The sequence below is a fragment of the Cucurbita maxima genome, unplaced genomic scaffold (assembly GCF_002738345.1).
Source record: "Cucurbita maxima cultivar Rimu unplaced genomic scaffold, Cmax_1.0 Cma_Scf00025, whole genome shotgun sequence".
In the NCBI taxonomy this organism is placed as follows: domain Eukaryota; kingdom Viridiplantae; phylum Streptophyta; class Magnoliopsida; order Cucurbitales; family Cucurbitaceae; genus Cucurbita; species Cucurbita maxima.
In genome coordinates this window covers 893,847-916,908 of record NW_019272041.1, presented here as the reverse complement: position 1 = coordinate 916,908, position 23,062 = coordinate 893,847, and the positions used below count along the sequence as shown (strand labels likewise).

General features: G+C 35.4%; 3 protein-coding genes and 1 long non-coding RNA gene across 6 annotated transcripts; 3 read left to right on the top strand and 1 right to left on the bottom strand.

The window, feature by feature from the left end:
• Positions 1 to 2,589: 2,589 nt before the first annotated feature.
• LOC111498546 lies at positions 2,590 to 5,002 on the top strand. Of its 2 annotated transcripts, none has more exons than XM_023149842.1 (2): positions 2,590 to 3,000; positions 3,260 to 3,577. In XM_023149842.1, the coding sequence occupies exons 1-2, from the start codon at positions 2,733 to 2,735 to the stop codon at positions 3,337 to 3,339; spliced, it is 348 nt and encodes a 115-aa protein (XP_023005610.1). In that variant the 5' UTR covers positions 2,590 to 2,732; the 3' UTR covers positions 3,340 to 3,577. The 2 variants fall into 2 exon arrangements, 1 of the variants encoding a protein (XP_023005610.1); XR_002720786.1 differs by lacking the exon at positions 3,260 to 3,577 and adding an exon at positions 4,812 to 5,002 and having other exon boundaries at positions 2,870 to 3,000.
• Positions 2,782 to 4,894, bottom strand: LOC111498555. The gene is made up of 2 exons (XR_002720800.1): positions 4,815 to 4,894; positions 2,782 to 3,003 (listed from the first exon to the last, which is right to left on the bottom strand). It is a non-coding gene; the product is annotated as an uncharacterized LOC111498555 (long non-coding RNA).
• A 3,579-nt stretch (positions 5,003 to 8,581) lies between the features above and the next one.
• LOC111498498 (50S ribosomal protein L19-1, chloroplastic) lies at positions 8,582 to 11,220 on the top strand. Its single transcript, XM_023149770.1, has 5 exons — positions 8,582 to 8,743; positions 8,831 to 9,139; positions 9,347 to 9,433; positions 9,530 to 9,663; positions 10,819 to 11,220. The coding sequence occupies exons 1-5, from the start codon at positions 8,720 to 8,722 to the stop codon at positions 10,925 to 10,927; spliced, it is 663 nt and encodes a 220-aa protein (XP_023005538.1). The 5' UTR covers positions 8,582 to 8,719; the 3' UTR covers positions 10,928 to 11,220.
• A 4,678-nt stretch (positions 11,221 to 15,898) lies between these two features.
• On the top strand, positions 15,899 to 19,417 carry LOC111498499 (vesicle-associated protein 2-1-like). 2 transcript variants are annotated; one of them, XM_023149772.1, is made up of 7 exons: positions 15,899 to 16,386; positions 17,350 to 17,420; positions 17,532 to 17,613; positions 17,769 to 17,884; positions 17,977 to 18,090; positions 18,906 to 18,974; positions 19,076 to 19,210. In XM_023149772.1, the coding sequence occupies exons 1-7, from the start codon at positions 16,326 to 16,328 to the stop codon at positions 19,208 to 19,210; spliced, it is 648 nt and encodes a 215-aa protein (XP_023005540.1). In that variant the 5' UTR covers positions 15,899 to 16,325. The 2 variants fall into 2 exon arrangements, with proteins under 2 accessions (XP_023005540.1, XP_023005539.1); XM_023149771.1 differs by having other exon boundaries at positions 15,900 to 16,386; positions 18,903 to 18,974; positions 19,076 to 19,417.
• The last annotated feature ends 3,645 nt before the right edge of the window (positions 19,418 to 23,062 follow it).

Here is a 23,062-nt window from a genome sequence, read left to right as displayed (position 1 = left end):
GAGTAAGGTTTATATTAATTCAAAGTCCTATAACATAGTGCTTTTAATTTAAGTAATTTAAGAGTTATTAAGTAATTTAAGAGTTATTTATTAGAGAGTACATTTAACTCACACTCATTTATTCACGATAACAACCTAGATCCACCATTATCCACCTCCTTCGGAGCCCAACGTCTTTATTGACACACCGCCTCGTGTCTACCCCTTTTGGGGAACAGCGAGAAGGCTGGCACATCGTCCGGTGTGTGGCTCTGATACCATTTAAAACGACCCAATCCACTGCTAACATATATTGTTTTCTTTGAGCTTTCTCTTTCGAATTTTCTCTCAAGACTTTAAAATGCGTCTCTTAGGAAAGGTTTTCACACCCTTACAAAAGTTACCAAAGGTGTTTTGTTCTTCTCCCCAACCAATGTAGGAATATCACATCCACAATTTTATTTTAACTAAAGAAAAAAATTAGTTCATAAAATATTTATTTATTTATTTTTAGACTTTAATTAAAATTTATAATTCAATTTCCGAAAAAAAAATTATTATAAGTGATTAAAAAAATAAAAATAAAATAATAAATAGGAAATTAAATAAAAATAAAATAAAAAATATGTATGTCTTAAAAATAACAATAAATTCAAATTTGAGGAAAATTCAATTTCAAATGAAATTGGTCATTGAATTGTGGAAGGTTGAAAAAGAGATGAGGGTAAATTCGTCAATGAAATAGAAATGGTCGTGGGCCCACATTATTGTCATTTTGTATGTGCAAACTTGGAAGAGTCAAATAGGTACGGAAACCCACGTGCGTGTTTACTGTCGTCAACAATTCACACGCGTAAATAATATTTTACACTTTCTTTCATAATTATTTTATTTCTACTTTTGTTTTTTTTTTTTCACCATTTTGTGGGCTTTTAAGACAAGAAAATTCAAAATTTACCTTTTTTTAAAAAAAAAATTCATCCAGTTATATCTCATAATTCCGTAATTAATTTTCCTTTAAAAAAATTAGTAAAAAAGGTATTTTCATATTAAATTAAAGAATTAAAACCTAAGATATTATTAATTTTGAGGGACTGGGCCGAACTCGAAAGAGCCACCTGTTTGCAGCAACAACACCATCCACTTGGACAAGCATGATGGATTTCTTTGTTTTGTTATCTACTTGGATACGCTTTGGACAAATATAACTGTGACATCCTCCCTCATTTAATTGGTTAACGTCCGTCCCATTTCTTCAAATTCTGCAATCTGAGGTGCAGCCGACTTTAGGTCTTCTACGTTGATTTCTACTCTGGGAGTTCTTTCCACTTAACTAAGAATTCTTGTACGTTCCGTCTTGGGTTGTCGGTGTGACATGTTTCATCGGCCAAGATTTCTTCTACCACTTTCTTGCTCGTGTCTTTCATTGTAACATGAGGTCGTGTCACTTCGTTATGTTGATGATCGCCATTGTCTTGGTGGCATGGTTTCAAGTTACTTATATGGATGAAAAGATGAATCTTCATCCATGTTGGTAGTTGAAGACGGTATGAGGTTCTCCCAAGTTTTTCGATGACTGGCCCTTCATACTTCCACACTAGTCTTTGATTCCTATTCCCTCGTAATCGAAATTACTCTAATCTTAGCTTGATTAGAACTTGGTCATCAGTTTGAAATTCTAATGGTTTGCGTTTCAGGTCTGCCAACTTCTTCATTCGTCACGAAACTTTCTCTAAGTATGCACGTGCCACTTTGGAGGTTTGCTTCAACTCCTTGGTGAAGTTATAAGCTTGTGGGTTTTTCCCGACATAGGAGTGGTCAATGACATGGAACAAGAGTGATTGTCTACCACATTCTATCTCGAAGGGGGCCTTCCTTGTCGAGTATTGATGAAATGACATAAGAACTCCTCAAGCATGCTATTAAACTTTTTAATTTGTTCATCCGTCTAAGAATGATAGCTTCAAGAGATGTTTAAGCTCGACTCAACAGCTTAAATAGTTCACTAGCTTAAGATATTTTAAGTGAAATTAAAAGTAAAAATATCGAGTTTAAAGTGTGAGAGAGAGGAGAAATGGGAAATTCAACATTTTTATTTAATAATAACTCAAATAATTAATCAAAACACGTGTGCTTGAAAATTTAATAATTTTATCCGTTTTTAAACTTTATTTATTATAAGTAAAAAAGTTTGATTTCTAAATTAGGTTAAAATCACTTTTTGTCATCTTTAAAATTATGCATTTTTAATTTAATTCATTTGTTCTAAGCTTTTCAATTAAAATAATATTTATTAAATAATTAATCTAATATAAATCTATATTTTTAAATTGGATTATTTAAATTTTTATTTTTAATAAAATAAAAGTTTAATTCGTTAAATAATTATTTATTTAATTTCAGATATTTAATTAAATTTAAACATCAATTTCAATATATATCTTGTTAAAATTTATTTTAATGAGTGGTTAGAAAATAAATAAAAAAAATTATGAAATTATATAAAAATAAGTAAATAAATATATAAATATAATTGTATGGTAAAAAAAAAATATATATATATATAAAAATATAAATTTTAAAATTAATAAAATTTAACGACCTGTTTAATTGAAGTTTAAACGCAAAGCATATTCTCGTGGCCTGCGACTCGGGATTCGGTCATCGGTTCGCATTCTCTCTCGTAGCTCAAACCTTTGAGGTTTCTGTCTTCCCTTCGCCTTGATTTTTCCGGCAATTGGAAAACGAAGAGGATGAAGAGATCCGTGAGCGCTTCCAGAGTCTCCGATAAGGTGTTGTTGAGTTCGCCGTCGTCGTTGTCGTCGTTGCAATCCGCAGTCTTTAGATCTTCGAGTGTGAGTTCCGGCTTGGACTCAGAGCTTTACCTACCGACGTATAATCCGTTCTCTCACGCGGCCGAAAAAGAACGTCGCCGTCTTAAGCTTGCCAAGATCTTCATCCACTTCATTCCCGTCGTCGTCGTCTTCTGCGCCGTCGTTCTCTGGTTCTTCTCCGATCCAGGTACTGAAATTACTAGAGTGAAAGATGCTCGTAGATCGAGATCGACTATTTGATATTAAAGACGGCGAGGAATTAAGAAATATAATATTTCCCCCAAAGTTATTGCTGCCCGTCCTGTAATATATCGTTAGGGATAGCAATGGATTATCGATTAACACGAGCAATCAGAGTGCTTAAAATCAATGGCCTTATTGTCGTCCTTGTCTCCGTTTATGCGGCTTGTTGTTTTTGATATTGGAAATGATTGGTTGTTGAACAGAAGGAAGGGGGATTGATGGGGAAGTTGCTGTGATGGCTTATGGAAAACCGCCGAAGGACTTTAGAATAAGGATTTATTAGCATAAATTAAAGATTTCTCACCGTCCTAGCGTAGTACTTATGAAGTTTGGAGTTGGAATCAATTGAGCATGTTGTCTCTATGTAGCTAATAAATTTTCGAATGATAGTGTGTGTATATAAACTTTGAATGCATTGCTCTCTAATATCATGTCATTAACTTGGTATCTCTTAAATGTTCGGATATTGTATGATGCAAGTAAAAGGATACATGAATTGAGTATTCCCTGGTTAACAGTTACTATTCTTCTGTTGTTCAAGTAGAATTTCATTGTATAATTTAAAGCTAAATGATAAGGGTAATGTGATTATCGGGACTGTAAACTGTTTAGCTTTTGCCATTTATTTGTTGGGGTTTCTGAGCTTGCTCAATGCAGTCAATGATCCGCTTGTTGAGTTTATTCAAATATTCATAATGTTTTACTCCATCAAGATGGTAGATGCGTGCATGTTCTGTTTGTGTAGATTCTATATATTCTAATACTTGTGACCTTAGTGATAGTATAATTAAGAAGCCTTGTACTGGTCTCACTTTTCGTTATCAAATTAGTGAATGTAAAAATCTAAACCTCCTGTGTTCATCTAGGAACCGCAGTTTGAGTCTTAGCTAATTAAAAATGCTTAAGGGTCTTAGAACTCGAGTAGACAGGCACTACTTTAGATAGCATCATATTCGGTAGGAACAACAGTTCGAGACTTAGCTAATTAAAGATGTCTGAAGGGTATTAAAACTCGAGTAGACAGGCACTACTTTAGATAGCATCATATTGGGTAGGAACAACTGTTCAAGACTTAGCTAATTAAAAATGCTTAAAGGGTATTAGAACTCGAGTAGACAGACACTACTTTAGTAGCATCATATTGGGTATGGAGTCTGCTTATCTATAGCTTATTCAATTGTTATACCTACTAAAACTATATATGGAAAATGGTCCTATATAGTAAATGACTCTTTATAGGAAAAAAAAATGGGATATATATAGTAGAGGGTTATATTCATGTCAATTTTCCTACTTGCATTTTCTCCTCTTGTTCTTTGCATTCATTGGAGTCATAAACCTTTAACCAATATTTCTCCTTACATTTTCTTTGTCCTGTTTATCTAGATCGAGTGTGTGCGTTGTCGTATGATAGTAACCCATCATTCTATTTTAGAATTGTTTTCCTCCTTAGCTAGCATGCCAGCAAGTAAAGTCACCCTTTTATGACATGTTCTTAGGATTTAGATAAGTCTTTATGTGGCATAGTAAGAACTAAGAGGACACTCGAAGAGCACATTCGTTTTCTTCTCTGACTTGAGTGGTGGTTCTATTACAAGGAAAATAAGTGGGAATGCCATAGTAAGTTTACATGGATATGTTCATGAACCGTTGAAAAACCATGAATTTAGGTGTTCAATATGAAGCATCAAAGTCATTAGCAGTGTTTGTTACTTTCAGGATTGTTTATGTTCTATGAATCTATCTTCTGTGTAGGACAACAAATATAGACAGAGCTGTTTCTTCAGAGATCTTACTGGAATGGTCAGATACTTGAAGCAAAGCATGTGATCTTGATGAATGGTATACTGAACAAGAGGACAATAAAGCCTATGCTCAATAAGTATGCAGGCGTAAGATGTCACTTTAAAATAGTCTCCATTAGTGACCTTTCTTTTAAGTGATAGGCTACTGTAAAGACTCTACTCTCGATGCATTCTCCTTTTCCTTCTGGAACTGCTGGCTGACCCATTTATTCATTGTCGTTCTCTTCTTTGTTCTTTCCCGAACAGTAACCAAGGTCAAGCGTCTTCTTCCTTCTTTCTTTCTTTCACTATACTATGTTTATGGTCTCGTTGCTGGGCTCCTCTCGCTCCCGGTCTCATTGCTGGACTCCTCAACCCTAGGTATAAAATCCGATAATACAAGGAACTACGCGTTCTATGAAACGAGAAGCAAGAAAGAGAAAAAGCTATTAAAGATGCATTTTGGTTCTCCCTTTATTTCTTTTATCGTCTTGACAAAAAGTCTTTGCCACATCAATGAGAGAGAAATTCCCCCTATCGCGACTGATTCACCTACCGCCATAGCTAATCTCACTGTTCCCAAACTAGCTGTCCCCAACCTAGCAAGAAAAAGACTGTTCGAGTGCTTAAAAATGCTAATTGTGCTATTGTGTTCCATTACAAGTCTTTCGACACTCTCTCTCTAATGCTTTCTTCTGTGTGTGGTAGGTATGATTTTTTGCTATGATTACTTATGTTAAAATGAACATCTCATTGTCGATTTGTTATCCTCGTGTGACTAACCATTAAAACCGTAGTATACTCGATACTTGTACAGCTATGAAACTGATGTTAGTATGTGTTGAATGAGAGAGAGAGGAGTGATTTCAACAAGTGTATATTCTTGACCTCTGTTCTTTGATCAAGGAAATTGGTTGTGGTTGCATTGTGGATGTAGAATCTCACTTGAACTCTCATGTCTTCTTCCTTGGATCCTTGATCTTTCTTTTACTGGACTAGATTGGATTGTTTGTTCTTAAAACTGGGTGTCTTCCATCTCCAGGGCAACCCAGGTATTAAATTCAATCTTCTGATAGATTTCAAGCTTTTTGTGTAGTTTAGGTGGATTAATTACCCCCACATAAAGGCATTCACGGGTAGGTTGTCGTGCAGCAGTTGTAGTTGTAGATAAGCCCTTTCTATTCATTTTACTGTTCTTTATCCCACATATATATATACACACGTATATACACACACACACACACACTTATATATATATATGCACACATATATATATACATTCATATACACACACACACATATATATATATGCTCCAATTAATTACCATTTTGACATTTATATTTTCTTACTCCTTTTGAAATGAGAATAGGTTAGGTAGTTTGAGAGTAATTTTAGAATGGTCGTACTTAAAAATAATTTTTATTTAATAGAAATTATTTTTATTTATTTAATAGAAATTGAGTTTAAAAGTATAAAGTACTATATGATATATGTATGATTTCTATTTCAAAAATTGCTATATGATATTATAGGTAAGTATCAAGGGAATGGATGTATATTATTTTTGTTATAGAAAATAGGAGTGTTCGAAATACTCGACCTGAAAAATTCAATCAACCTATCTAATTTGTACCGTTTGAGTTAGGTTCAAATACATGTAAATTTTATGGGTTGAGTTGGTAGAAAATAGGAGTGTTCTAAAATGAAGTTATCCAATCCAATTTGAAGGGACGGACAAATGCCTCTATTAGAAAGACCTCTAATAGAAAGAGAGAACCTAAAGTAAATAGTAGAAGTTGGTGTTTGCTTGGTAATTAAATGCCCCATGTTATGCCCCATGTTATATCATTTTCTCACCAAATTGCTCCATTAGGCGATCAATCAGAATCATGTAAATAATAATGAATTTAGCAAAAATGAGTTTTACTCGTGATAATCACAGATCTATGATATAATAAAATAAGGTAATTGTCTTATGAACATAGTCAAAATGACACAAACCAACTCGATCACTCGTAAATAAATAATGAGTTTCTTCTTGAAAGAGATTTGAGCGGAAAAAATTCCTCTGACCTAAGGGAATTTGGGTTCCAATATTACTTACCCACAACAAAGGCACCACCCATTCCCTCATTACTCCCTTCTCCATCTACCCTCTTAACACTTCCAACCAACCCTCTTTTCATTTATTCATTTTATCAAGAATAATTTTATCAAGAATAAAGAGGGTTTGAGTGATCGAAACATTTATACTTTTGTAAAGTTGAACTTTCCATATCTATCTTTGTATTGGATGAAAATGTCGATACATGACTACTTGAACCATTTCTTCGAGTTGGATTTGACACATCTTTTTATTAAATACAAAAAAACCCAAATGGGTAACAAATAAATTGTTACATATCCTACAAATCACTCATGGTGCTAATGAAAGTAAAGAAAAGAAAAAAGAATGCATAAATGGGTAAGGACGACGGCCATGCCACCCAACACCGCCGCAAGGCCCGCCTTGAGCCGCTGTGGTGTATGGAAAATCCCGCGCTTGGGCTTGGAAGTGATGGTGGGCTGTCGGGCATTGGGACTGAGACTGAGCTCATATCCATGCACGGCGGAGAAGCCGCCATCGGGGGAGATGAGTTGATTGGTGGAGGTGAGGCAGCCGGTGGGGACATGGCGGGTGATGCAACCGGAGGTGGGGTTGATGGACGCGGCGGGGCGGCAGCGGAAGAGGAGCAGGGGAGGGACCTTGAGCAATGGCGGAGGAGGAAAGGGCAAAAAAAGAGAGGGCGAGCACGAGCATGGCACGTGCGGTCGCCATTGCTCCAAGAAAGAAGAGAAAGAGAGATTGAAGCGAGGAAGAAGGTGGGAGAAGATGATTACATATAAAGGGCAAGAAGAGAGACGCTTTGAGGGTAAATGTTACTTACGAGTGCATTGAATTTTCCATGCTACCATTCTTGTACACTTCCACGTATACACATTTACTTTTTTTTACCCTTTTTTTATTAGTTCAGGTCGATAGAGTCAAGACATAGTCAATCGCTTATTTCACCCGTGTTCAATTGGGGTTTTGAGATTGTTCACATTTTCTGGCACTATAAATCTACTAGACGACGACGACGACGTAACTAATCTCTAGGGTGAACCAACTTTCCTATTCCTCAAACTTTAACTATCTTTCTTTGCCACATAAATAAATCATCGTTATCTAGATTTGTAGGTACTACCTCATCTTAATCATATTATAGAACAATATGACATCATCCATCTGAACATCCTTGAGTAAGGTTAATTGGCGACCCTTCCACAAAAACCATAAAGCTAAATAGTTTAGAGGAGCGACCTTATGTGTCGACCAACTACTAAGTTTACTTGTGTGGTCTCTCATTCCCTCTCAAGATAGATTTACAGAGCCGCAACCTTGTTAAGGAGAGACCAATGACACATTTTCAGGCACAAAAGAGGCACCTGACGAGCTATCCTATTTGATCGATCTAGATTAAATTTAACGTATAGATTCTTGATTACCTATTACTCGGTAGGGATACTACTAGGTCCAACCTAAACCACTAAATAGTGTTAATAAAGTACTAGAGAAAATAGGAAGCAATTTGGCTATTGTAGATATCGGTCACAACTATTATAGCAGGGTCAAAAACATTTTAAGATGGACAACCCGGTCTGACCCGACCCAGTACCGACCCGCATCATTTCAACCCAAGAGATGGTGATGGTGGTATCACAGTGGATAAGGGATCAGCTTCAAATTCTTCTTGGATGAAGAACACACCAGAACACACACTTACTGCCATGATTCTCTCCCTTCATCTCTAATTCTGTTTCATTTCTCCGCTTCAGAAGTTCCAACTCCTTCATCAATGGCCTCCAAGATTCTCCCTCAGGTACACTTCCTCCTTTCGCCTTTTCCTTTCTCTCAATACTCCCCTTCTCTACTTCATTTTCCTTCTCAATTTTCTTCTTGTTTCTAGGCCGTGTTTTCCATTCCGAGAACCCCCAACCAATGCGCGCCGAGGAAATTAGGGTTTCGTTCCGCAATTTATGGTAACCGGCTTTCGTTTTCTACTCTTTCCTCGAGTTCAATCGGCTGCCATTTTCACCATGCCGTTGCGGGGCCGGTGAAACGGACTTTTGTTGTGAGAGCTGAGGTAAATTCTGAAGCGGAAGCGGCGGAAGAAGCTCCCGAGGCTGAAGTAGAAGGAGTAGTGGAATCTGATGCTCAGCCTGAGGAGGTGAAACCGCCGAGAAAACCTCGAGTTAAGCTTGGGGATGTAATGGGGGTAATTGTTCTATCCATTCTTGCAACTGGAAGTGTAGTTTTGTTACTGGTTCTCTTGAATTCTGTGCTTTTTAGAAGTCATTACAGTTCAGTTTAGTATAAGATTTCAGCTATCAATGGTGAAATTTTAGATTGCAGGTGACAGTCGAACATGTGATGGGATAGTTTGAATTTGGTTTTAGTTTTGTTCATTGTTTCTCTTCTGTAGATACTTAATAAGCGGGCAGTTGAGGCATCAGAGAAGGAAAGGCCCATTCCAGACGTTAGAACTGGTGATATTGTGGAAATTAAACTGGTAAATCTCATTGTTAATCTTTATAATTTAAACTCTTGTGAAGATGCAAGGTTTATCTTAACTTTCTTTTGAATAAAAATGTTATTTCCACCACAGGAAGTTCCAGAAAATAGGCGTAGGCTTTCTGTTTATAGAGGAATTGTGATATCAAAACAAAATGCTGGCATCCACACAACGATTAGAATTCGAAGAATTATTGCTGGTGTAGGTGTGGAGATTGTATTTCCCCTGTAAGTATTGAGTTCATTTTGATTTCTTTCTACAATCTAAGATTTAAAATTTTGCTTCATTTCATTCTCACTTGCTGATATAGTCATTATGCACTACACAAAATTTTGCTTCTCTCTCTTTCTATTCTCATTTCTTTTAAATAGTTGTGTTGGAACTATCTGGATTTGAAGTTTTTGTAACCGTCCAAGTCTACCGCTAGCAGATATTGTCCTCTTTAGACTTTTCCTTTCAAACTTCTCCTCAAGGTTTTTAAAACACAGTTTGCTAGAGAGAGAGATTTCCACACCCTTATAAAAAATGTTTTGTTCTCCTCCCAACCAATGTAGGATCTCACAATCCACCCCCTTTCAGGGCCCAACGTCCTCGTTGGCACTCGTTTCTCTCTCCAATCAATGTGGAACCCCCCGATCCACCCCCTTTGGGGCCCTGCGTCCTCCCTGGCACACTGCCAGGTGTCCACCTCCATTCGGGGCTTAACCTCCTCGCTAGCAAATATTGTTCTTTTTGGGCTTTCCCTTCTGGGTTTCCCCCAAGGCCAAGGTTTTTCAAACGCGTCTACTGGGGAGAAGTTTCCACACCCTTATAAAGAATGCTTCGTTCTCCTCCCCAACCGATGTGGGATCTCATAGTTTCGGTCCCGTATTTCTAAAACTTGACTTATTCCCAGAATCTTTTGTTCTTTTTCAACATAAAGTTGAGTGTGCGTGCTGGTTTAGTAATCAAGCAAGACTAGCTTTGGTTTGAATGACTTGAGGAAACTCAAACCTTGTTACATATGTTGCTCTCAAATTCCTGTTTCCATAATAGTAAAGTCCCCCACCAAACAAACTAAAAATAGGAAGAAGAAGAAGAAGAATCACCACATTCATCAAAGTTAGATGAAATCAGAACACCTGCCAAAGATTTGACAGCTCCCTCTTGGCTTGCTTAAAAGCGGGTTGTGATTGTTCACGTGTTATTGAAACTTATGAAATGATAAACATCCAAAATTATATCCCGAGCCACTCAAAACTTGTGCTTGAAGCTCTCGTTGGTCGCTATGCAAATAATATGACAGTTGGATGCCTGATTGATGCATTATAACCTGCTTGATTACTTGTGTGTGATTGGATCCGCAAGTATGGATTTGAGCTCATGATGAACTTCTTCTGCAGGTACTCACCAAACATCAAAGAACTTAAAGTGGTAAGCCACAGGAAGGTGAGGAGGGCAAGGTTATATTATTTGAGAGACAAACTACCAAGACTCTCTACTTTCAAGTGAAACACCCCAATGGCATTTCCTTACACTTATCCCTTCCCTGTTTTTCATTGAACGTGGATGTGTTATATGTTGTTATAATTCATTTTTGTGTATTGACGCTATTCCCCTCCTGCATTAACATTTAGTAGTCTAATGATATATGAGCAGCAGGGGTGTAATGAAAGATATTGTCTTGGATTCGCTAGCTCGCACCATGTTCCCAAGCTTCTATGCCATGCTGATGCCATTATCTTGGCTTCTTCTCAGTTGTTATTTCTCCTCTTTAACTCTAAATTTATGAAGATTCTGTGGGGCATCTCGAGTTCTTTCTGCTTTGTCACAAATTAGCAATGGCCCTACGCTATAATCTTTGAAGACGGGAAGGTTTGGGCTTTGCATCCTTATGATGTCTTCTAGTCCCTCCTTTTTAGTTACTTTCTATGCTCGTAGTATATACTATCTGCATCTGTTGATGAATTATAGCAAGTCAGGTTTTTATTTATTTATTTTTTTGCTTGTTGCTTTGGCTTCGAGGAGAATTGGGGCGATTGACATGATCTAGATGTCATTTGACGCCATCAAAAGTCAGTTCTTGTTTATCTTTGTTCTTCGCATTGTTTTTAGATGGCCTTAAATTTGTGGAAGATCACTTGGGTAGTTTTATTTAAATTTTTGTTTTTAATAAAAGTAAGTATTAGTTTGTAACACACCAAAATTTTCTGTTGCTACCATATACGTACCATAAACATTGAATGCTCAAGACTTTATTAAAATTTCATAAAGCATAACATTTATCTTAAAACACAGCTATGGACTTACTTGTTCCGAAAACATTTTCAAAACGACACCACAAAAGACTAAATAAAATGAATAAGAGTTTAAGTTAAAAACAACCTAGTCTAGCGTAAGTCTAAGAAAATAAATACCACTACCCTATGCATGTGCCATGGTCTCGAGTTGCGATGTCGTCGTTAGCCGTATAAGAATAGAATGTCTTGCGTTAACCTGAAAAATGTAGTACCACATGACTTGAGTATTTTTGTCTTGCGTTAACCTGAAAAATGTAGTACCAGACTTGAGTATTTAAAAAAATATTCAGTAAGACCCCACTATTGGGGTTAAATGCAACAATCACATGCAATGAAATAATGGGACCTATCTTCCGTTTTGTTTCGTTTTCCTTACGGTGTTGTCCTAATGGGTAATCGTGGACGTGTACCATATATTCTACACACAACCCATACGTGCGAGTATGGGCTCACCAGCTAGTTCACACACCGCCAGACCATTTTCCTTATCCGGTGGGCATACTCTAGGAGCCCCTTATGTCGGGACCCGTTAAAATTAGTAACCCTCATGACAGCGCTATGCAAAGCATAACGATCGTTGTCCTGCCATTGGATGTACGCATCCGTACCTTCGTGATGGGATAGGGGTATCCCCTAGATGCATGAACACACATAGTGTATGAGGTCCCCCTACTTCTACGTTTTCATTATCCTTAAATACAACTCTGCTAGCATTAAGTACATATTATATCATTTTTCATATCGTTTCAGATATCGTTCATCATTCATATCATATCGTTTCTCATTCTTCCGTTCTCAAATCATACATAATTCTAACGGGGTTATATTTCATGTCATTTATCGTAATTTCATGTCATTCATGTCATGCTGTATACACACAATTTAAGAGACCTAACATAACGTTCTATGCTTTTAACCTAACATTTCATCATATACACATCATACCATGACATATTGCATCACAATGTATCATATCATAAACAAGTAATAACATAAACACTTCATAGTCATATCATTCTCTAACTTATCATAACCTTAACGTTCTTATACCTATCACAGACATATCATTACGTGAATGTACCTTAGTCATATCATCACAAGAACTTAACCTAACGCTATCGTTCTATCAATCTATCACAAACCTATCCTTTTCTACCTGTAACCTAACCGTATTCTTCCATCAATCTCTCTTATCCATATCACTCCGATATGTAACCTAATCTTAACGTTTCGTGAACGTATTTTACTCCTATCGTTACATTTCGTTTTGTGCATCCTTCTTGTATCCTATCTCAAACATATCATTGAACACATTATACAGTAACTATTATCATACAATTCACATATTATAACATATACATAACATATAGGAAACATATCGATCCATAGACAATTCACACATATCAATATATATGACACGTGCAGAACCATAGGATACGTGTCAACATCAAAATATATTTTTAAAAATTAACCATAAATTTAAGTTGGTTTTATTCTACTAAATTTTCTTACGATTTACTTTGGTAATGTTGATAGCCATATTAGAGATTTAGAGGATCTCTCGAAAAGTAATTAGTGTCATTTTAGCAAACTCTTCCTCGTCTTTCTTTGGCTGAGTGGAATGTATTTCCACTGTGCTTGTTTTTTCCAACTAAGAAGCATGTTTGGGCAAACTCACATCGGCCTTAATGCCCAAGTGGTTTGACCAATAGTGGACCAAGAAATATTGAACGGTGATGTAAACTAGGGTGTTCAAGAAATACAAATAACTTTTAGATTTTTTTAGACGTGGCAGAGCATCTAGAATGACTAGTGAATTACCACTATATTGTACCACAATTGTTACAAAGTACTATTAATCTTCTAATTAACAATTTATTTATGATCTAAGTATAAACTAAGTCTCTCTAAATTCATTAAGAGGGTGAGGATCATTGCTCAATTCTCAAAATCAGCGCTAAAGATAACTGCTCTTTTACTTTTACTATATGGTAAAAAGTGAATTCTATCTCGTAAAATTATGTTTCTTGTTTTTTATTCGGTTAAGTTTCCATAATGGTAGACATATTAAATCAGCTACAAAGGTTATTCTCATAAACATTGAGAGACAGGAGTTTATAACTCACTTAGGATTATGTTCGAGTCGCATATGATCATCTTATGAAATAATTAATTACGAGCCTTTATTTAACTAATTTTTAAACAAAGTTTTATTTAACCTAACATATTCTACCTAATTTGAATTAGATTATGAACTTATTTGAGCTAAAGTTTAAATAAATGAAATGTTTATAAATTGAGTTGGTTGATGTGCTCTCCTAAAGCGCACTATGCTCCCCTTCAACAAATGAGAGTTTTCGGTAGAACCGGTGAACCACGCGAGCAGGCAGGCTAGATGCGTGGGACAGAGGGCTCGTAGTACCTGCTAGCGCAGCTATGCAGTGGAAGGGAAGGAGCCTAAATTGCCCCCTTTTTTCTTTGATAAAAAACAGTACAAAGAGATTAGACTCTCGGATGAGATTAAGCAGCCACCGACCGTTCCGACGCGCCCCTGACCTATCTTGATTAAGACCAAACAAACAAAACCTATAAAAAATGGAGCCTAGTTTAAGCGGTCAAACAAATAAATGAGAGAATGGAAAAGGATGAATATCCACTCGTAGGGATATATATAGACCAATTTATGGTAAATTTTAAAACATAACTTTTGGCTTTCTATACAATTATATATACATATACTGATTTTATTTTTATTTAATTTCATAATAATTTTTTTTGATTATTTGTTCTAAATTAGACCGTAAACATTATTAAATGTTTGAATTGCAGGTAAAAAAATAGAGAACTTTCAAGGTGTAGGCCAACGTTGAACGCTGAAACTTTGCAAAGACTCGACAAAAACTAGGCCCACTTGTTGCCATGCCACCAAATTCTCCATTTTCTCGTATCTCTTTTTCCTTATTAAAATAAATAAATAGATATTTTAAGAATTAATCGTTAAAAGCAAAAATTTAACTAAACAACCGATCAACCCAACCTAAAAAAATTAGGTATAAATTGAGTTAAATTTATTATTTAATAAAAAAAAATTTTAAATTGAAAAATTTAATAATAAAAGTAATTGGAAACATTCTCTATTTTAATTTTACCATAAAAAAATAAATAATTAAAAATATTATTATATATCGACGACTTTTGGAAATAATCTTCTTAAATGTCAAGTCATCATTACTTTTAATACTTTTATAATAATAAAATTTTGGTTTTGAAAAGAAACTATATAATTATTAAAAGAAATTATGGAAAAAGTTTCATAAATAATAAAATATTATTTTTAAAATTATAGAGAATAAATTCTAATAAATTTAATATTGATTTATTTGTATATATTTTATGATAATATAAAAAAGACATAAAAAAAAAAAAAAAAAGATCCCTTCGGAGAGGGAAACCAGCAAATTTTGCTTCCTTTGATAGCTACATTAATCATTAAAGTAAATGGGTTTAGATCTTTGAGTCATTATGACCCCATATGCCTCACTTCTATAATTATAAATATAAAATAAATTAAATTATCTGATGGTCTTTGGGAACGGATCACATAAGTACGAGCTAGTTGATTTAGGATCTTTATGCGTTGGTTAGGGTCTATAGCTAAAATTGAGCTGTCTATAACTAAAATAACTTGGTCTATCTCAAACTCCGTATCGTCAAATTCAATCAATAAGTGTAGGTCAACCTCACTGCGGCTTCATTGGGTGTGTGCCAACATGAATGATTTGAAAACGACAACTTTAGTTAGATGAAGAAGATATGCTTAAAATTAATAAGCGGTGGTGTCATCGAGATAGATGAAAATTAGGTTACGAGAGAGAGTTATTAAGGATGGAAATCGAGCTGCATGGTCTCTTCATAGAGGTAGCTATCTAGATGGAATAAATATTAATTCTTAAAGAAAAAAAAAAGAGAATAAAGTGAATTAAAAACTAAATTCAAATATTTAGAACTAAAAATATAATTTATCAATATTTAAAAAAAAGAAAAAAAAGGAAATAAAGATGACACGTCAACATTCATATTGAATGAGGTGGCACGTCAGTGGGCCATTTTACAGTCTGGTAGACGAAAACCCCCTTCCTTCCCATTGTCTCTTGACACGTGTCACCTCTCTCTCTCTCTCTCTCTAGTTTCAGTGAAGTTCTTCGATAGCCATCGCAGAGGTTGCCCAATAATCTTTCGCTAAACCTCCTTTTTCGCTCTCTATTTTGGCCATCTTCCAACTCGATCCTTCTTCCGTGGCTTAATTTTCGAAACTTCCTCTGTGTTTTTTTTCGATTCAATTTGGACCGAGCAATCCGTACCCTTTCTTCTCCATTCATTTCACCACAACTTTTCTCGCTCTATCTTATTCATATCGCAAAATCTCCCTCATCCTTCTATTTCCTTCTCTCTGTTTTCGGGCACACCCATTCCGGGGTTCTTGGATTTCTGGATTTTTGGATTTTGTTTTTGTTTGTGGGTGTTCTTTAATGATTGGCCGGTGGAGTGGAACTCGGTAACTGGGTTGAACTCTGTTTTTCGTTTTGTTTTTGATCTCGGTTTGTGCCGTCATGAGTGCTGGAGGTGGAAATCGCTTAATCTCCGTTCAACCGGATGAGTTGAAGTTTCAGAGTACGTAATTTTGTTTCGATGTTTCCGATTTTTCGTTTTAGTTTCTTATATCTTCTTGTTCTTATGTATGTTCTTGAATCTTCAGTGGTTGTTCGTTTAATTTTTGTGTTTTTGCCTGGAATTGATTGATTTTGCTCATTCTTGTCATGGTAGGAGGAAAACGTTGTTATATGAGGATTAGGGTATGGATTTATGTGGGGAAATTCTGTGTGTGTGAGCGTTTTTCAGGTCCTTACTCTTATTATGTATAATCATCAATGATTTCATTCCAAGGAAACTTTTCTGGAATCTGCCAAAATACTCAATAATCATGTAGCATTTTCAATTTCCTTGTATTGAGTGTTGAGTTTTGTAGCATGATATAGGGGACAAAGCCTCCTAGCTTCAAGCCATTTTCATGGAGGTGGAGGCGTTTTCTAAGAGAGGCATATGCCTCTTGTGAATGAAAAGAAGGGCTAAGCCCTGATCTAAAATTTGTGAGACGACCGGTTACGATAGATTGTTTGGTGGCATCATCATATTTGTGATGAACTTTTTGGAGCTGGTTGAATGGATCTTAAAGAAGACTGGATACAGTTTTCATGGTCCAATGTTTTGTGTTTGATCATTGACTGAATGCTTTCTTTGTTGTTAAGGATGTTGTTATAGTGTTTGGTTATAAATAGATGAAGTTTGAAAGAAGAAGGCTAGGCAATTGTTTAGCGGTTTAGGCTCAAGTGTATCACAAAAGGGCAGGTTCCAAGTAACTCGAATACTCGGGGAGTTATCGTGTAGTTCTATTATCTTTTGAAATATCGCTCTACGATATCCAATGTGTTATGACACCAACGTATCGTATCGAAGAAGCGATAAAGGATATTCATTCAGTGTGTTTTGTTTGTTCATGAGTGTATTCATATGACTAGTTTCCTGGTTAACATTTTTTGTGTTTTGAACTTATGAACGTCGGGCCAATATCATCAGTTGAGTTGGAAAAGCAGAGCTTTTGTGATCTTAAAGTTGCAAACAACACAGAACATCATGTTGCCTTTAAGGTAATAGTTTGATTGTTATAATGGACCTCGACTATTGATTACCGAACGAATTTTGCATATTTTGTATTTGGTTAACTTTAAATGTATATTTCTCTATCACTCGTGCTATAGGTCAAAACGACCTCGCCCAAGAAGTACTTTGTGCGTCCCAACACGGGTGTTGTACAGCCTTGGGATTCTTGCATCATAAGAGGTCTTAATTGTTATAACCATTTTATTCTTATCAATTGCAATGATTAAGGAGTTTTCTGCTAACCTTCCCATTATTTGGCCTTGAGTTTTCTCTTGATTTGTCGAGCTTTATCTTTATCTGTTAAAATAACGTCGAAGTTGCTCGTGGATCGACAGTGACTCTCCAAGCCCAGCGAGAGTATCCTGCAGATATGCATTGCAAAGATAAGTTTCTCTTACAAAGTACAATCGTCCCTCCAAATACTGATGTCGATGAGCTTCCGTCTGATGCTGTAAGAATTTTGACTCGGGCATTCGTTGGTTTGAATGAACATAGCATTTCATTATAATAAGCTCCATTTAAGTGTTATGATCTTATTTTCAGTTCAATAAGGAGAGTGGAAGGACAATCGAGGAATGCAAGCTTAAGGTTATCTATATGTTTCCTAATTCAGCTATGGGGAACCCAGAAGATGAAAAGAATTCTCAAAACTCCACTGTGAGTGCTCAAATTCTCCTTTTTGTCCCTTTCATATATAAATAATGCTTGTTTTGAAATGCCCTTTGTCCATAGTTGTCTGCATATTCATAAGCTGTTTGCCCTGCTGATTATTTGTAGACAATTTTAAAATAGTATAAATAGAATGGCCTAAGCCCACAAATAGCTGATATTGTTCTCTTTGGGTTTTCTCTTTTAGGCTTCCTCTCAAAGTTTTTAAAACGCTTTTGCTAGGGAGAGGTTTTCACACCCTTATAAAGGGTGTTTTGTTCTCTTCTCCAACTGATGTGGGATCTCACAATCCACCCCCCTTTAGGACTTAGCGAGGACACTGACACTCGTTTCTTTCTCCAATCCATGTGGGACTCCCACTAAATCCATCCCCTTTTGGGCCTAGCATCTTTGCTAGCACATCGCCTCATGTCCACTCCCTTTGGGGCTCAGCCTCCTCGCTGGCACATTGACTGGTGTCTGGCTTTGATACCATTTGTAACGGCCCAAGCTCACCGCTAGCATATATTGTTCTCTTTGAGCTTTCCGTTTTGGACTTCCTGTCAAAGTTTTTAAAACACGTTTGCTAAGGAGAGATTTCCACACCTTTATAAACCACCATAGGTTGGGTAGTGGTCGATAAGGGTCGAGGAAATGAATTCTAACCATGGTGATCACCTATTTGGTTATTCATATGCAATGAGTTATTCTGATAACGTAGATGTGTGAGATGATTGTCTCGTGAGAATAGACACTGATATTGAAGAAAATTAAAACGAGTAAAGATTGTTGTCTCATTTACCATCTTGTGCCAAAATCAGCAGGCTGTACAACGTCTGAAGGATGAAAGAGACATTGCTATAAGGCAAACTCATCAATTACAACAAGAACTGGTGAGTTAAAGAACACCACCAACTTTGATTGAAGTTAGCATTGAGGTCTTAGTTAGTAGGTGATAGAATAATGTATATTGATACGAAATACTGTGGAATAGGGGATGCTGAAAAGACGAAAATATCGAAAGGGGGATCCTGGGTTCTCGTTTACGTTCGCGATCTTCGTGGGGATCATCGGGATCATGGCAGGTTTCCTGTTGAATCTCACATTATCTTCACCAGGTACAGAATGAGTTTTGGGGCGGGCATGTGTTTCAGATGCTGAGCAGACAATTTTTGTGGTCAATTTCATTGTATAATTTCTCTACTTCCCAAGTTTTGTATATTAGCAAACGCTGCAAATTTGTGGTCTTCATATCATACCTTCATTTTTCAAACAAATTGTTCATTTTTGTGCCAATTGAATATGAATGAATGCGGATTAAGTTTTAGTTCTTTTATATTACTCATTTTCTTTTTTTGAGATGTTTTTGGATGTAATTTGCCTTTCGGACTTTTCGTCAAGGCTTTAAAGGTTTCCACACCTTTATAAAGGGTGTTTTGTTCTCTGACTCTCACAATTTATCCCTCTTTGGGGCCTAACGTTCTTACTAGCACACCACTTCGTGTCTACCCTTTCGGGGAACAACCTCCTCGCTGGCACACCGCCTGGGGTCTTGCTTTAATACCATTTGTAACCTCTTAAGCTCACTGCTAATAAATATGAGCTTTCCCTCAAGACTTTAGAACCTAGAGAAAGGTTTACACACGTTTATAAATGGTGTTTCGTTGTCCCGTGTGACACACAATTAATTTAGTTGATTAAGAAACCAAATTATTTATTGAACAAACACATCTAATATAACATGTTATTTTATATACACCACGACTAGTATGATATCTTTGTCTATTTATTTTCTTTTTTTAAATTGTATTCTATACAGAATGATTCAGACCTCTCTTTTATTCTAATGTTTTTCATTTACTTCATTCAATTGTTATCTTAATAAGATAAACATATTTAAATTAAATTATACCAAAACAATAATGATAATTATATAAGAATAATTCATATACAAAAACATGTAATCAACATAACAGTTTCATTATTGATATTATAAGGTTTGAAAAATATATTTAGAAGTTGTAACGTGGTATTCATATTAAGATTTTGAATTCAGATTTTACATTTGACGGTTTGACATTCTCTTACATCCTCTATGACACAGCTTTTAAGAGTAAAAACTATCATTCACAAAATATACAAAGGAATTGCATAGTATGAAATAACGTAAAAACGGATTCATTAAAAAATCCCACTCGATATTCAACTTGTTTCTTTTTGATTTGGTGAAATTTCATCCAAATGTAGTAATTTTTTTTATTAAATTATGATCCATTTAAAGAGCAAAAAGAATCGACTAATTATTCTATGATTCATAAATTTTGACTCGATTTCTATATGGGATAAAGAGTGGTTGGTGAAAAATCGAAAACGGTAAAAGTCGAATTTTTATAAAGAAAGGAATCATAGTTTAAAAAACAAGTACTTTTTAGTGAGCATAAAAGATGTTAAAATAATATGCGATGGTTGGTGGAAATACCTTTTACGGTCGAAAACAATTTAAAACAATGAGATAATGTAGTCATATTGTGGAGATGCAGGAGAATGTCGGGACTATCATAACCCGAGTTCAAATTCCAAATCTTAGTTCAAACCGTGAACTCGAGGCTTTTCTCGGACAACAATCTTTAATAAAATTTGGAAGATGAGTGGGTGAGGTAAGATGCAATGCACATAGAATAGAAATGGCAAAAAAGCAAATATTTTGAAAGAAGAGAAAATCACATTCCATTGAGTTATTAGGTTATAATTTTTAGGGTTTTGTGGCCAACCAATCACTCCTCCTATTGCTCATGCTTAGCCCACTTCATTCTCAAAAAGTGTAAATTTGAGTTATTTTTATATAATATCTAAAAATTAATTTTAAAAAACGAATCAAATCCGTAAAAGATATAGCAATTTTTTGTTCGTGCAGTGATGTTGTGTGTAGGCAATACTATTCAGTCTCAATTTTTGTCATGATTAGAAAAGTCGTTGGAGAGTACTCTAAATTTTTTTGATAGAACGACTCTAATGGCACGGAAACGTCTATCAGCACATTTAACCCCCTCTTGTTTGTGCCTCTTACTTTTCTTCTTTTATGTTCTCCCAATTAGCTCAATTGTTATGATACAATAGTATAATAGTAATAGGTGGGCCTCCTCAATATAATATTATAATCACTTATTTGACTATTTCCTAATTTTTAAGTCTAGAAATGCAAGAAAATGTTGAGAAAATAAATAAATAAATAAATAATCCTTTTCCGTTTGGGTTAGTTAAATTTTTGAAAAAATTGAAAATTTGGTTCGATATTTTTGGTAAAAATAGGGTTAAAATCCAACGTAACCCTACCTTACTTTTAAAAAGATTAAGAATATTTAACGTTTATAGCTAAAGTTAGAGATGTTGGGTAACTTGTAAATATTTGATATTTGAATTTTAGGATGTTCTAGTTATTTTAAATTATTAAAATAAAAAAAAACCTGACAATCCAATTCAACCCAACCCAACGTAAAAATAGAAGGTTGGGTTGGATTGAATTGAGTTGTAAACTCTATTCAAGTTGTTCGTGTTACCTGCTCAACCAACCCATAATTTCAAATAGGTCAAAAAGATTTTCCCAACTTGACTTAACCTAACTCGTGTACATCCTTACTCGGTATAAACTATTTATCTGTTTGGAGTTACGATTTGACTTTGGTACGTTAGATGTCAGTTTTCTTTGTGCTCTTTCTCTCTCTTTTGACAATCACTTAAAGAGTGGTGGCTCCTCGTGGTTGAAGTAACATTTCCACTTACCTCTTGACTTATTGTCCCTTTCCTACTCACTTCTCATCTCCTTTTCTCTTTCTTTTCTCAAAAGGTACATTTTTTTTTTTGGAAAATTTATTATGCAAGAACGATGATCGCGGATTAAAATTCACAAGAAAAAATGAAGTATACACTATTATTACTCAAGTAGTAAATTATCGATTCCACGGGAAACCTATCTTTTTCGTTAATTTTATTGTTGGAAAATAAATGAGTTTTTGGGTAATATTTAAATAGATGTGGATGATTTTAACTACTTAAACAAAACTAAAACAGAGTGACACTGTTGTCGAAAAATAGAAAATGATGAGAAAATCAACCATAATGAGGAAGGTTCGGTTAAGTTTTGTGGTAGATTTTAGTTCATTTTAATAGATTTCCAAGCCTACCTGCGAGGGTCATGAATGATGATTATTTCCATAATCGTTATAATTTCTATTAACAAGACCAGAATTATTCATAACCCTTCTATTACCCTTCCAAGTCTCATCGCTATGGAACTAGAGTATTAAAGAGGATTTTATTGCTCTCTCTTCTCCCGAATAAAAGAACAACTATGTATGTAAAGTAGCTAATTAAACACACACGTAAATCATTAACAACAACTCTTTAATAAATTAAAATCATACCGTCAACATACTTAAACAATATAAAACTCTCCCGCCTCCCCTATAAAGTTTAGCTCTCCATACGAACTGAATTAAACAGAGAAATCTGCATCTTCATCATGTAAAATTGATGGAATAAGAAAATAGAGAGTTAACCCAGTTGGTTGCCGTTCGTCAATGGAAGTTCCCTCCTCTTGAGCTCTCAAGTCCACCTCTTTGCCCTAATCAATCCTTGTTGGTTTCCTTTTTCTTCTGTTGTCAACAACGGCTGGATTAGAGTTTTCTTCTTCTTCTCTAGTTTCACAGTAGTTCAGTGCAGTAGAGGTTGCTACTGTGTAATTCGATTTTTCTCCCAAAGTGTGGCTCCCCTCCTCTTGGTTTCTTTTTCCTTTTATATTGAGCATGGGTTCCCCTTTACGGCTGAAAAAGAATAAGTTGTCCACCTAGATGTTCCTCATTGGGTAATCAATGACCCACTTGGACTTGGACTGCTGATGTGGATTTAAAATTTCCATGTCATTCCCCATTTATTTACAGATTCGCTACTCACTCATGCTTTAGCATACATGTCTGAAATTTTA

What these genes read in the sequence shown, in the direction of transcription:
- LOC111498499 (XM_023149771.1), top strand. Translation starts at nt 16,326, where the DNA reads ATGAGTGCTGGAGGTGGAAATCGCTTAATCTCCGTTCAACCGGATGAG. An exon ending in AACATCATGTTGCCTTTAAG is followed by an intron (nt 17,421 to 17,531) that starts GTAATAGTTTGA and finishes CTCGTGCTATAG; the next exon opens with GTCAAAACGACCTCGCCCAA. An exon ending in AGAATTCTCAAAACTCCACT is followed by an intron (nt 18,091 to 18,902) that starts GTGAGTGCTCAA and finishes TGCCAAAATCAG; the next exon opens with CAGGCTGTACAACGTCTGAA.
- LOC111498546 (XM_023149842.1), top strand. Translation starts at nt 2,733, where the DNA reads ATGAAGAGATCCGTGAGCGCTTCCAGAGTCTCCGATAAGGTGTTGTTG. An exon ending in CTGGTTCTTCTCCGATCCAG is followed by an intron (nt 3,001 to 3,259) that starts GTACTGAAATTA and finishes GTTGTTGAACAG; the next exon opens with AAGGAAGGGGGATTGATGGG.
- LOC111498498 (XM_023149770.1), top strand. Translation starts at nt 8,720, where the DNA reads ATGGCCTCCAAGATTCTCCCTCAG. An exon ending in CCTCCAAGATTCTCCCTCAG is followed by an intron (nt 8,744 to 8,830) that starts GTACACTTCCTC and finishes TCTTGTTTCTAG; the next exon opens with GCCGTGTTTTCCATTCCGAG. An exon ending in ATATTGTGGAAATTAAACTG is followed by an intron (nt 9,434 to 9,529) that starts GTAAATCTCATT and finishes TTTCCACCACAG; the next exon opens with GAAGTTCCAGAAAATAGGCG.